The 15,196-nt window shown below is 44.0% G+C and overlaps 1 protein-coding gene across 3 annotated transcripts in view; it reads right to left on the bottom strand.

Moving 5' to 3' along the window:
* The window catches only part of RAP1GDS1 (Rap1 GTPase-GDP dissociation stimulator 1), a 153,590-nt gene that overhangs the window by 62,269 nt on the left and 76,125 nt on the right, over positions 1 to 15,196 (bottom strand). For all 3 annotated transcript variants that reach the window (XM_074950646.1, XM_074950647.1, XM_074950648.1), the window contains exon 3: positions 6,716 to 6,838. In XM_074950646.1, coding sequence (XP_074806747.1) covers positions 6,716 to 6,838 — 123 coding nt within the window. The remainder of the gene's footprint in view (positions 1 to 6,715; positions 6,839 to 15,196) is intronic.

Genomic DNA, 15,196 nt, shown 5'->3' with positions numbered 1-15,196 from the left:
CTGCTTCCAGGCAGAATTCCCTGGCTAGCCTGGGGTCCGGATTTACCTAGAAACAACTGAGAAATGTAGGCACCAGCTAACCATGTTTACTAATCTTGCAATATCTTTTTTTCCTATGAAAATGACATTAGCGCAGATTTAACCTGTCCGTATGTCCTTACAGACTTTGACTGTCTTGTGTCGATAAACAGATGAAAACAGACTTGTATAGGTCAGGTGGAAGACCAATGGCCAGCACAAAAAAACCCTAAAACACAATCTGGCAAAGCTGTAAATAAAAGCTATGCTAAGGAGTCTAATGTCAGCACAGTGCACTGTCATGTACAAGATCCGAGATCACATCCGTCAGTCCCTTACATTTATCTATCTTTTCTTGCTTTTGCTATTTCTCATGCCATTTTAATTCACTTCTCTCTTTTCCTCCTTCAGTCTCCCACGTTCGTTTTCATCCCAGTTTTTCTTTATTGGATCTATTGTTTTCTTTCCCCTTCCTCTGCTTCGCCCTTTGGTAGATCCTCCCTCTCTCTTCCTCTCCCTTCCTACATAGCCCATCCTCTCTCCTCCTCAACTTCTCCCCCCCTATCTGTTTTACCTCCACAAAACCAATTGCTGTCTCCTCTCCACTGAAGGGAAGGTTTTCTCTCTTAGTTTCACACATTGTGTTTGGGGGTGGGAGGAATAGTATTTCATTCTTCACCCTTCCTATGGAAGAGGAGTAGATTTCACTGTCACTCCCCACTCATGTGAGAAGGGAAGACAAACAGAATTCATGGCCCCCTAGTTGTAGTGAGGAATAGACTTCACTTCAACTGAACAAATGTAGTGAGGAGTGGGTGGAAGGAGCTGCTGGCAGCAGTGCTGTGATGCAGGGAGCAGTACTACTGGTGTGCAACCCCACTAGAAGATGAAGCAGGTCCCCTGGAGGCCTTGAATCACATTAAAATACCTAACAGAACATAGCTGCCATGTTACATAGTTGACCAGAGACTGAGGCCTCTTACATTGACCTAATTATGTCGGCTTACACTTTACAGTCTTGTCCCCCTGAAATTGGCTGTCTTGTCTATTTCACGGCTCCATGTGGGCTGCCCCAGTTCCTAGCCAGGCTGCTGCCCAGAGGCTCCCTACGCAAGGAGGCAAGAAGCCCCAGAAGCCAGCCACCCCTTCCTGCCAGGGAGCTGCGAGCCCCCACCCTGCCCCTCTTCAGGTGGTGGAAGTGCTCCTAGTGAGGACACACATCGCTGACAGAAGGAGGATAGTGTGGACATCAACAGTGGTTAACATAGGACAACTTACGTTTGTAATGTTAACGTGCCCTGACTATGAAGATCCCAGCAGTTGAAGCCAAACAGGTCGGCTTTATAGTTTGTTTCTTTTAGGGAGGTAACGGAGTAAGCTTATTGTGCAATCCCCAATTCCACAAACCTTTCTGAAAAAATATTTTCAGTAAATTCCATCTTGAGGTAAAGCACAGCCGTTGTGAAATCCATGAGGAGCACACACATGCGCCCCTTTGAAACACTGATTTTACGATTGCAGAGGAGGAGACCAAAAGCTCATTCTGGAGCTTTCATACCACAGTTGACAATGTGACTTGACTGTTGAAGAGGAAGAAAGTGCTAGTGGTTATTTATTATTTGTATTACCACAGCCTCTAGGAGCGCTAGTCATTGACCAGGACTCCACTGTGCTAGGCGCTGCACAAACACAAGACAAAAAGATGGTCCCTACCCCACAGAACTTAGAATCTAATATAAGACAAGAGACCACAGATGGATACAGACAGGTAGATGGAGAAGTACAAGGAAACAATGAGATAATATTGGTCAGCAGAATATGTAGTGGTATCAGCACACCAGCATCTGAACTGTTGTCAAGTTTTTGTAGGTAACAAAGCAAAGGAGAGTTTTAAGGAGGGATTTGATGGAGGATAACGAGGTAGCTTTGTGGATGTTTACAGGGACTTCTCCCCAATGCATGGGGTAACGTAAGAGGGGTATGAAAGTTCTTGATTGAAAATTTAACAAATGGCTGGCAACATAGGTTGATCAAAGGTGAGCTTTGACTATTCAATAGCAAATGAGAGACGATACGTAGGATGGAGGTGGAGTCTGAAGGTCCTTAAAAGTGAAGACAAGCAGCTTATGTTTGATAGGAGAGGGTGATGTGGTCAAAGTGATGGTCTAAGAGAACAGTTTCTGAAGCAGCATTCTGACTGGATATGAGTGAGGAAAGACTGTGAGATGATGACAGCCTGAATAAGAGTTTTAGCTGCGTGGAAGAACAGGAGAGGCGATATTTTCAAGATATTATGCAGAAAGAAACGGCAAGGACTTAGACACAGCCTGGATGCAAGGACCTAAAGAGAGGTACAAGTCAGAGATGACACCTGGGTTATGGGCCTGCGTCTCAGGCAGGATGGCAGTGTTGTCCATAGTGATAGAGAAAGCAGGTGGTAGGCGGGGCTTGGTGGGAAAGATTAAGAGCTCTATTTTATCCAAGCTGAGCTTGAGCTCATGGCAAGACATCCACAACAAGATGTCAGACAGACAGGCTGAGATTTTAGCTTGGGCAGGAGACAGGTGTGGCAGAGAGAGGCAGATCTGTGAGACGTCAGCATAGAGTTGGAGGCTGAATTTGTGTTCGCAGATGAGACTACCCAGGGATAAGGTGCAGAGGGAGAAGAGTAGGGGGCTGTAGCAAGACAAGGACTCACTGGTGCGGCGCCTTCTGCTGGTTGTCCAGGGAATTAGCTCTCCAGCGTATGGAGCACCCTCTGCAGGCTAGTGTCTCACCTGCCGCTGGTCCCGTGTCCCTCCTGGACCCTGGTGTCCTTTACCTTGGGGTTCTGCCCCAGCAGTACCCCCTCTCTCTGGGTCTCTCCTCCCAGGGGAACCCCCAACCCACTAAACCCACCTTGCCTCAGTGGCTACTGCCAGTCATCAGCTAGCCCCCACTCACTGGGGCAGACTGCAGTATAATGGCCACTCATCGTTGGCAAGGGGTTAGCACCAGCTGCCTCTGCCTATTCCCAGGCTGCCCCTCTGCAGCCCCAGTACCTTTCTGCGCCTTTAACAAGGCCTGCAGCCTGGGTGTTTACCAGGCTGGAGCTTCCAGCTCCCTTTGCCCTTCCCCAGCACTGCTCCACTTAAGGTACATCGCTCTCGGGCAGCCAGCCCTTCTCCCTCAAGGGCAGGAGTGAGACTCCTCCAGATTCTGACCCACAGCCCTCTTATCAGGGCCTGCCAGGCCTGATTAAGAAAGCCACACCTGTGGTCAGCTATATAGTCAGCTTCCCCCAGCGGTTCTTAATCCCTTTTCCCACCTTTTCCCAGCCGCAGCCCTCTCCAGGGCTGCTTTTACTATTGGCTCTCCCAGGGCTGTTTTAACCCATTCAGGGCCGGAGCGGGATGACCACCCTGCTACAGGGGCCATGGGTAGAGTCTTGTGGAAGCTTCACAGAAAGCTGGGGGGGGCGTTGAGGAGGATCCCCCAAAGGACACACTGAAGGAGCAATTAGAGAGATAACATAACAGAGTCCTGGAAGCCAAGCAGGGATAAGATCTCAAGAAGAGCGTGGCTGATGGCATCAAAGGCAGCTGACAGGTCAAGGAGGGTGAAGACTGAGTTCTGGGTGTTGGCTAGAAAGAGGTCATTGGAGACTTTGGCGAGAGCGGTTTCAGTTGAGTGCATGGGATGTAAGCAAACTGGAGAGGGTCTAGGACTGGAGGAGAGGACTCCAGACAGTGAATGTAAACACTGCATTCAATGAGCTTAGAGAAGAAAGGGAGAAAGGAGATGGAACTGTAATTGTAGAGGCAAGTGAGGTCAAGGGTAGAGGTTTTTTTTTAAGATGGGAGAACTAAAGCATGCTCGCATTTTGAGGAAAAAGAGCCAGAGGAGAATAAGAAGGTAAGGAGAACAGTAAGGAATTGGATGTGAGTGGCATGAGGAAGATCAAGAAATGGGATGGGCTCAGTGGAGTGTTTAGAGGAGAAAAGCAGATAAGAAACTTGGGTGTCTGTGACAGAGAAGAAAGAGGAGAGAGTTGTAGGATGGGAAGGGGGAAAGGAAGGCAAATTGAGGGAGGGGGGAGTTCATACTGTATTTTGTCAATTATTTCACTGACTATAAATTTTTCAGTTAACATATTAAAGGCAGAAAAGGTATGCAATAGGGTTTGGTGGATTTATCTATATGGTTTGAAACATTTTTATTTTGGGAAATAATTTTGCAATATAGTTAGATTGCTATATGCAGATTTTTGGAGGCTTAAACTATTTACAGATTAGGTAATATATAAATAATTTTTCAATCTCTCAAGGTACAAAATACTTTACCTGTTTGCCTTTTTTTAAATGCGGTCTCTGAACCTTCAGATGTCATATTAACTCAAAGCAGCAGAAATAACAGGAATTACTGTTGTGGAGTTTAAAAGGACGGTGTATACAGATTGTGACAAACTGGGGAAATGTTTGTATTATTTTTATGAGTATTATGTATGACTCAATTTCCTTGTTCAATTTCGTATTGCTGCCTACCTGAATGCATAGCATTAACTCAAAGGAGGCTGTAAAGGGATTGTTTGAGATCCCAGAAAAGGTAAAACAGTGACAGATAAAAGAGCTTCTCAGGTACCCAGCTTCAAAGAAGTTAAGATAACAATGACTGGGCCATCAGTTGGGGAAAGAAGTTACTTACCTGGCTCCAGCCAAGCTAGAATATTCTACTACTCCCAAGGCTAAGCCTAGGATCACAGGGTACCACACAGCTCAAAGACCCTAGAAAAGGGGAGAGTTTTTTTTTGTGTGAGCTGAGAGATACTGACCAGAATGCATCAGTGAAAAGGCTGACAATGCTTCAGTACAGGTTGTTTCTGCATGCCAGAGAGGTAAGTTCGCCAAGATGATGAGAAACTTATCAAGATGTAAGTAGTACGCATGTGAGTAGGCCTTTCATTGTGTTTGGGGGGGTTTGTTTGTTTTGCTCTACCTGCTTGGCAGGTTTGGGTGACGAATAAATCATGCTTTGTTCTGAAGAAGCTGTATCACTGCAAACAAAAGCTGTCACAGACTCTAAGAGAAAAAGGGCTTGCCGGTTCCAAATGCAAATAGTCATGGTTTCCTGGTCTAAGAGTGGGTGAATTGCAGAATTCAACCCCAGGAGAGATAAAGGCCCAAGGCCTGATACCTGTCGAAGTGCATTCAGTGAGACCCTGAGAAGGGGCAGCAGTAACTGTGACACAGATTATTTCTGGTATATATCCAGATAACAACAGCATGCTTAGAATATTAGATCTAATTGACAGCTTTAATAAAATAAATTGGGACAATTTGATTGTATAGAGCACATTTTTTCTAAATGGAATTTTAACTGTGCGGAAAAGAAGTTAAAGAAGTTAAAGACAGGGCCACTGTCAATCTTTACCTATTCCCCTTGTCCCACTGCCATCCAGGATCCACCTAAGAGGGCAGAGGATGGACTATGTTGAGTCAGCTCCCTTCAGCAACTTCCCTTCCAAAGGAAAAATAGAAGAGGGAGATGGACTCACAATCCAGTGTCTTCCGAAAGAGGAATCTGCGTGAGAGATCTGCAGAAAGGATGGGATGATTTGCAGTCGATAGCGTCTCATCAGTGAACCTCCTTGGATGGGAGTGGAGCAATTTTCAGGGGTTTAGGGGGGGTCAATTGCGTCTCCTTTACTATTCCTTCTAGAGAGTCCTGGTAGTGGCTCCTGCCTGCAGACCTCCAGCACTCACTCCACTTCCTCCCCAGCTGAGGGAGTCCACAGGGTTACACAGAGCAAGGTGCCTTGTCCATCCAGATGCATATATTTGTATACATTTATATATTTAAATAAATAACAATACAAAATTCTATAATGACCTGGCTAAATAATGTGCTTGTTTGTAGATCTGTCACTTCTTGCATCACCTTGGATCCAAAAAATCATTATAAAAAGTTTCCCATCCCTACAGTACAAATCGAACAGCACTGAGTTGAAGTGGAGCTGAAAGAATGTGGAGGGGCTTACAGGGGCTCTCTGCTCCGGATCAATTTCACCCATGTTGGAATGGTTAGAGTCCATGAACTATTCTTTATAAAGAAAAAATAATTTTAGAAGAATTTATAGATTATTTTTCAAATATATCTATGTTGTATGGCACCTACCACAAAGATCCCTGATCCTGAGTGAGGGCCTTTGGCTGCTACTGTAACACAAATAATTATCTCTATTTTCAGAGTGACTGATCCTACTATTTTGTCACAGGACTTGAAAGGGGTAATAATGTTGTCACTGGTTCCAGCCCTAAGAGGTCATTCGTATGTTCATTTACCACACTTGTACAATCTATTGCGGTAACTGTGTACACAAAGATTTCTGTACATGCATTTCTGAAAATCTTAAAGCCTTAATATTTTTTTGCCTATTAAAAATACAAATAGATTTTTAAAAATTACATATAACACAAAAGTAAAGACTGAAAACTCCTGAAAACAAATGCTGTTCTGATGGATTAGCAAGGGGATAAATGCACTCTAAACAAATCTAGTGGCAACAAAATATTGACAAGACAAAAACAAAGGGTGAAAGAGAGACAGATGAAAAATCTCTAATCTACAAAATGAAAACATAAATGAAATAAAACATACTGACAAGTGAGGTGCAAAACTGAAGATGTTCCAGCAGAAAAGTTCTTGTGGAAAACCTCACCATTTTTGGCTACTTCTGCTATGATGTTAGCTACTTTTGCCATGCAGGAAGACTGTGGAGTCAACAGACTTGCAAACACCTGAAGAATCCCACTTTTTTGGATTTTTTCACTTGTCTCGGTATCTGAAAAACACATCAAAACAAAAAAATCACTTGCATAATAAATTACAGCCTCTTTTTTAAAAAAGAGGGGAGAGTAATTTTTGAAAATGTGCACACATAAAAATTTAACTTAAATCTAGACCTTGCTTAAAGGTAAATCTCATGGCAACTACCGTGCTATATACAAGGCAGAGCTTGATGTTTTAGTGTTCATCTAACAGTGTTTATCTAACACAACGTTTCAAAGCACTTTATATCAGTTAATCCTTACAAAGCAACTATGTGGTAACTAAAAATGTAGGATTATCCTCATTTTACAAACAGATGGGGAAACTAACGCAGAGAGCGATAAGAAAATCCTGATGAAAGTTTAGGGGACAAAAAGGTCTGTAGTAGTCCAACATCAACAGTCAAGTCTAGACTACTGGTTAAGTCGATCTAGTTTACGTCGCTATAGGGTGTGAAAAAGACACCTCCTGGAGCAACACAAGTTACAGTGACCCAAGCACTGTCCACACCAGCACTATGTTGACAGCAGATGCTCTCCCGCAGACATAGCTTCTGTCTCCCGCAGAGGTGGAGTAATTATGCTGACGGGAGAGCTCTCTCTCATTTTCACACTGATGTAGCACTTCTAGTGTAGACTGTTCTATGTAACAATAAACAGGTGGTACACTCAGCTGACCAATCATGGGGCAGGTCCACTTAGTACAGAAATACAGGTGGAGGAGACACATTCCTCTTGAGGCAGCAGAAAGCTATGTAGTCAGTGCACATGTCTGAAAGCGTGGGGTAAGGAGACAGAGAATTATGCTGACGTTGGTCTTCTCTCCCACTCTCCATACACATTGGTGTGCTGAGAATTACTGTGCTATGGCAGCAGTAACTCCTCTTCAGCCCCAGTGGCAGGGACAGAAGAAATGAAATTGGGTTCTCTATGCTGAGTTGGGGATAGGGTGACCAGATGTCCCCACTTTATAGGGACAGTCCTGATATTTGGGGCTCCTATTACCCCCTACCACCATCCCGATTTTTCACACTTGCTGTCTGGTCAGCCTAGTTGGGGATCAAGTGTTTCAAGGAGGACTCTCTTCCCCTTCCTTCCAGTTGTCGAGGGACATCTGTATACTGACAAGGACCACCTTCCATCCTTGGATAATAACCTATTGAAAAACAGTGGCAATTCTCATAGGGATTAAAGCAAGAGGTACTACATACTAAGTATGTGGGTTTTTTTCCTACTGTCAAATGTTTTTACATTTCAGATTAACATGAGTACCATATACATATGATTAGATGGCAATTGTTATTTTGTCATTTTATAAATGCAATGGGACTTCTGTTGTATTTTATCATTCATGCTAAAAGTTACTGCATTCTTTAAGAACGTCAGATGAGATGCAGTAATTGATGTTCTTGTGCAAAGCAGAACAAATCCATCTGAACTCAATCTGCTGTTTTAAATCTCTCCCTCTCTCATGGGTGTCTTGCAAATACTACAAGATATGCAACCACAGGTGCCAGCTTCCAACTTTCCCACGGGGGTGCTCAACTCCTGCTCAGCCCCAGGCCCTGCCCCCACTCCACCCCTTCCTCCAAGCCCCCACCTCCGCCCCGCCTCTTCCCACCCAGTTCCACCCCTCCCCCGAGCATGCCCCATCCCCACTCCTCCCCCTCCCCCCCCAAGTGCCTTCTGCACACTGCAAAACAGCTGATCTGTAGCGGGTGGGAGGCGCGGGGAGGAGTTGATTGGCGGGGAAGCCAGTGGGAGGCAGGCACTGGGGCGAGCCTGGCTGCGGGAGGGTGCTAAGCACCCACTCATTTTTTTTCCATGGGTGCTCCAGGGCTGGATAGCATTCGTTTTGGCCTGTAGGGGGTTGATAGTTCCTTGACCCACCTGGTGTCCAAAGAGTGACTTCTCATCTTTAAAATGGTGATAACATCTGATTACTACTGAACAGGGATTAATTAACTAATATTTATACAGCACTTTCAACAGCAACACATAAGTGCTAATTATTATTATTCATCTATTTACAGGTTTACACATTAGTTGCGAGTTTTCAGATATGCAGAACCTTATGTCATCACAAGAAAATGTTAATGATCCATTTGGAAGATGTTACAAATAGGCCAATTCTGCACACATTTTGCAGGTAAGTTCTTGAATGGATGCACGGATGAAAGAGACGATTTACACACACAATGCATGTCAATGATGAAAGGAGTTCCAGATAGTAGTTTCATTTGTATGCACGGGATAACAGAGCCCTTTGATTTCAGCAGCTAAAGTACAGTAAAACATATCTGGAAATGTGGAGTTCTACTGATCCGTACAATGTGAGCCACAATTAGTAGGCAGGAGGCATTAATGTGGTTTCACCTGACACATTGCTGAGATATACAGTATCCAGTCTTATTTTTATGGCCTTCCATTTGACGGACTCATTACTGTGCAATGTATAAATTACATACATAGAATAAAATACGTCCTGTGACCTGCAAGAAGTGGGGGAAATAAAATTAAATGGTGCTTCAGGCAAGTTGTGTGCGGCAAATACGCTCTGATTTATTTGATTGAGATAAGCAAGTGAGTACCAATAAAAATACACTCCTCAGCTTACTAGACTTCTGCTGGAAATCTCAATATCAGCTGCAGAGAATGCAAACAGAAATAGCACTTTGGTCCTTCTCTTGCTATGGAGCGTTATTGAAGCCACCACTGCATCTCCTCTCCCTTTCAAAAACAAAAAACACCAAACAAAATGCCTTCATCCCCACATGCACTGGCTCCCATGACCCAGGTAGAGTACTGACACTACGATTTCTCAAGCACAAAGGCAACAGTAGAGGCTAGTTATCATGCCCAGCAGCACTTCCAAGCTACCAGGGGGCATGGCCATGTCTACCAATCCACCCCACCTTGCTAGTACCTGCCACCAAGCACTGTGGGAAATGCATGCTCTACTTTCATCACCGAGCGGAAGGAAAGCTATATAACACACATGATTTACAGCACTCCCTGTGGCACTCGGCCTGCAGCTGCCCTGTGCATATAGAAAGCACAGAGCATCTCCACGCATCCACTGCAGCTCTCAGCAGACCCCACCCTCAGTGCTCCTCATAATTTAGCCCATTGTGCAGAGTATATCAACTCATCTGAAGATGAGTAGAGTCCACTGTATTGGGACAGTGAACTTTAAGCAGAAAACATATTGATCTAGAAAAATGGCAGACGTGTTTATTGTGCACCCTCTGTATAAGGAGTCCCCAAATGGTAGGTCAAATGCATATCACATCACGCACATATCTCGAGAGTAAAGAGTCCTTTTTACACCTTCATAATAAGCTCAGTTTTTCAGAGGTTTAGAGTTCATCAGGTTCACGTTCTAATATAAACATTTAGGGGAAAATATCAATGGACTGCAGCATGGGACTAATTTTTAAAATTAAATTGCTTTCTTAAAACATTTGGAATTGGATAGATACTTCAGCAGTTAAAAGAACAACAATTTTTGGTAGGGCTTTGAAATACTATGGGAAATTGTCTGACCTCACGTAAAAAGGTGGTTTATTTATAAACCTGAAAATGGCTGGTTATTTCCAGTACTCCTACTCCAGGCTTTACTATTCCTTTTGTTCCTCAGAAAGAAGGATTAAGCCACGTGCAAGTTACAACATGGTTCTGGCAGACAGGAGACGGAGGTGCCAATAGAGAAGGTCTCCAATCAGCTCTTACTTGTCTGCTGGGCAAGGTACCCCACCTCAGAAGAGGCAGCAGCTGGTGGGGGAACTGGCAGTAAATAGCTGTAGGAGAAAGAGACAAGAAGGGCTTTTTTGAGGGGTGGCTTTAGATGCAAGTATCAGACAGGAGGAGCTGTCAGGGAAAGGAGGAAATAATTTGTGAGGCAGCGCTTCAACGAGGCAAGTTAGCTCATGGCTTAACTTTCGAAGATGTGTTAAGATTCTTATTATTGGTTGCTGTTGTAGGCCCCGCCTAGCCTGTGGGATGCACTGTAACTTTGGTCTGAGCTGTAGAGGACTGCAGCTGCAGGCTAAATTAAAAAAAATCAACATACATAGTTTTCCTTCCCTCTTGGGTTCCCCTCTAATAACCAGCGGCTGATGTGGTGAGGGCTAGGGACCTCAGGAAGCATTGAGTGAGTAGCTGATGAATCTCACCAACCGAATCGATGCCTTATGGCCTCCCAAGATTGATATGGCAGCAGACATCTGCAGAAGAGGGGAAGGGAGTCAGACGTGATGAATGACATCTGAGAGTCCTAAAAGGATAAGTTGGATTGTTTTATTTGTTCTGGGGTCATATAGCCTATTATATGTATTTATGTAGTGGTATTGCCAGGGTGATTTTAAACGCTGCTAAAGGTTTGGGTTTTTTTTCCTCTTGCAGAGTCTCAGCCTTTGGGAAATGATGCTCCCACAGCTAGCGGAGGCTGATGTCCCCACAGGGCCATGCAGAGTAAAGGCTTGTCTTCACCTACTGGGGTAAGTCGACCTAAGTTACGCTACTCGGAGTCGACGTAGCCTAGGTCGACTTACCGCGGTGTCTTCACTGCACTGTGTCGACGGAAGATGCTCTCCATTCGACTTCCTTTACTCTTCTCGGAGAGGTGGAGGACTGGAGTCGACCTCTGCCATTGATTTAGTGGGTCTTCATTAGACCCGCTAAATCGATCCCTGCTGCATCGATTGCAGCAGCATCGATCTCCCTGTAGTGAAGATCAATCCTAAGAAGAATATTTCGTATTATTTGAGAACTGTAAAAATGCTAACAGTTTAAACATATGTAATAACCTCCCCCTTTCTTATTTGTTCCTTTGGCAGGCGTTGGAGAAGACCAGCCTGGTTTTCTAGGTTGAAGCAATTATTATTTGGTTACTGTGAGTGTACTGCCTGCCACCTGGGGAATGATCCAGGAGGCCCTGTCCTGCCCTGGGGATGGAGTTATATAAACAGGAACAGAAAACAGAGCAAGGGAAAGAGAGGAGCAGAAGTCAGGCTGGCTGCAGCTCCTCTCAGACCCCAGGAGACCAGCCTAAATTGACTCAGAGACTTGGGTGTGGACTGCAAGTTTGGGAGGCTTGAACCCTGGGCGTGATGAACTGTCTATTGTAATGATTCTTGGCCTGAAACCTTATTAAAAGGGGACATGGCATCTGGTTATTCTGTGTTGTCTTCTCCTTGCTTTGGGCTGTTAAAATGGAATCTACTGCTGCTCCACTTGGAGAAATTAAGGTGGAGTGGACTTGCAGTGCCACACTGGGCCACAAGGGGGTGCTCAGAGACTGCCTGCACATTTACAACTATGTGCTAGGCTCTTTCCAAACTTGTTGACTTTTAATGTTTCTAGTGTAAAATTTTATTAAGGTTCTATTGCGTTACAATGTACTATCTCTGGCAGAGCCAACATCCAGCTGGATCACATTCCTGCTGCTCTTAGGTCTGCTGGGGGAAGGAGAACTGGGCAGATCCAACACCAGCTCTTCCTATTCTCAGGCAAATCTGAGGAAGAGGGAGATCCTGCAGGGCCAGTGCTATATATTTTTTACCATCTTGCCTAGACCGAATAGATAGCTCCCTTCAAGCTATTTAACCCTGGCTTTAAAAATCTGACACAGTGGCCAGCCTGGCATTCCAAAGCCACTCTGCAAAATCCCTTTGCTGTAAACTTGAGAAGCTTTCTTTGAAGGCCTAATTTTCAACCTGTATGCATGCACTGTATGCACAGTGCTTCTGAAAACTGTCACCAATCGCTGAGTGCAGAAAAATGCCTATCTATTGTTGCTACTATGTACATGCAACAGTTTCTTTGAAAATCGAGCCCATTGCATGCAACGTAGTGTTATGAGCTGGGGGAAATGTTGTTATGGGTCGAGTTAAAACCTCATGGAGATTGATAGGTGTGAGCTCACCCTTGAATTAACAGAACTGTAACCATAAACTCCAATCAAGGACAAAAAAGTGTGTGTGAACCCACTCTGGGGTTTTTGGATCAGTATTGGGGTTGGGGTTCTTTTGGGAGTGGGGGGTGTCTGTGAAGAGAGATTACACTGAAACGCTAGACAGACAAGAACAGAGAGGAGGAGAGGCAAGAAAGCCAGGAGATTTGGGAGCTGTAAGCTAAGAAATTGCTCCTTTTATTCTTGGTTCCTTCTGAACTTTATACATTCCTTGTAAATAAACAAGATTGCATCAAAGAAAATACCAGACTCCCATCAATTTCTACTTCCTACTGCAACATCGCCAGAGCCCCAAACTCTGACTAGCCACTTGGGTTGAAAAGGGGCAACAATAGTATATTAAAAAACTGAAGTGGCAAAAATGGAGAAATAGAATTAAGGCTAAGCCTTCTGCCATAGACTTCCCTGTAGTTGCTACGTATCAGCACAAAGAATATGTTTGATCACACAGGACCAAAACCCTCTTAATGACATAGCAGAGTGATTAAAATGTGAATTTCCCTGCTTTTCATGCTTCATGCAGTGCCTGCAGTGGGAAGACTGAAGGGTGTGGGTGAGTAGCAACGTCTTTAAGGCTGCAGATCTAAATGGCAGAGTAGAGCATGACTGGTTAATTAAGTAGTAAAATCACCACAGAAAAGAACCAGAGACCCTCAAACGAAGCTGTTCGCTCTCTCTCAGCTGTATTTTCTGTTCACATTGTGTTTCATTCTTTACATCTCCACATCCTTTCTTCCATCCTCGAGTGTAAAAAGAGAGGCGAGGGGGAGGGATAATTCAGAAGAAATGCTGCTACTTGCCACTTGCTCATAGGAGAAAAATACTGAAATTCAGTCCCTGCTCCCTCGAAAAATTAGTTTGTTACACCATTATTTTGGTGTAAGGTGTTTTGTATTTTAGTAGAAAGAGTTCAGAATAAACTTCAATACAGATGGCTAGAGATGGAATAATTCCCACACCACGGAACTTTACAGGGAGGAGGGAGTGCACCACAGAATTATAAATAAGCAACTCAAGCAACTTCACTATTGTCTTCTTTATTAAACCAACCATGTTCGTGATTTATGGTTTTGAAGAACGTACATATTGTTTCTGCAAGGACATTTTATAAACCTCCTGCAATCACCGTAGAAAATTACCTTGACTTCATAATGTCACTCCCACATGAACTCCTCAGAGGGAGAGGAGGATGAATGACTAAATAAGTTACAATGAGCCACATGCAACACGACAGAAAGCGTTCAATTTGCTCTTTTAGCAAGCCGGGTGAGGGAAGGGGACAAGGAAAATTTTATTGCCTGGCACATCCTCATAAAACTACAGACACAGATGCACGCAACCAAAAACATGTATTTACAGTTCACTGCCTACCACAAGGAGCACCGTGCATGTTTGTCTTTCATTAGCCTCCTGACTTATTCTCTGTGCATCCAAATCTAGCTCCTAGTCTGACTAAAGAAACATAAAAAGTGGCTCATAAAGAACATCAATAAAACAAATTATGGGATCTCATCTGGAAATGCATATTGCTCGTAAGGGAAGACTTAGCCTCGCCATGACTGAACCAAAAAGATCATCCTGCTTATAGAGATCCATTTTTACAAAATACTGCCCAAAAAAATAATCATCCCTCTTTGTATGCAGAGATAAATATAAATATCTGAGTTCCCACTGGCATGTCCTCCCCCATTAGCTATTGTGCGCCCCACAAACACACATTATTTGTTGGGAATTTGTTTCTCCATCTGCCTTACAAACTGGATCCTTAAAAGGGAGGGAGGGGGGAATTCTCTGTTAGCTGCGTGTTTCCAGAATGACTGTTGCTAAGACAGTGTCTGCTTTCTGTTCTGCCTCCTTCAGCAGCAGCCGGGAGAGGCCACCCCTTTTTCTAATAGAGAAGTAGAGTCATAGTGCATGGAGATTTCTAAGGCCATGCCTATGTGTATAGTGCTGCGGCAGCACAGCTGGTGAAGACACTCTATGCGTTATAATAAAACCACCTCCATGAACGGTAGAAGTTATGTCAGCAGGAGACTGCAGTGCACCCGGGCGCTTATGCCGGCATAATTTACGTCGCTCAGGGGAGTGGTTTAAGCTATAGTGTAGACATAGCCTAAGTAAAATATCAGATTCAAGATTTTTAAAAAATGAAAGACAAACCAACCCAGATCGGGCTAATACTCTAAAAACTCTACCCAAAGATGAAAAGTGAATTGGGGGTGAAAACCACCCTTTAAATAGTCTATCGTGTGCATAAACTGTCTCAGTAATTTCACACTCTTGTTTGGTTCTCTGTGGGGAAACATGCACATGAGTACTTGGCATACTTCACAAAGAATGAAAGCTAATGAAAAATTGCTAATGAAAGCAATTGGGCCAGTTATCCATCTATATCGCT

The sequence above is a fragment of the Natator depressus genome, chromosome 4, assembly GCF_965152275.1.
Source record: "Natator depressus isolate rNatDep1 chromosome 4, rNatDep2.hap1, whole genome shotgun sequence".
NCBI lineage: Eukaryota > Metazoa > Chordata > Testudines > Cheloniidae > Natator > Natator depressus.
This window is presented reverse-complemented; position numbering and strand designations above follow the sequence as displayed.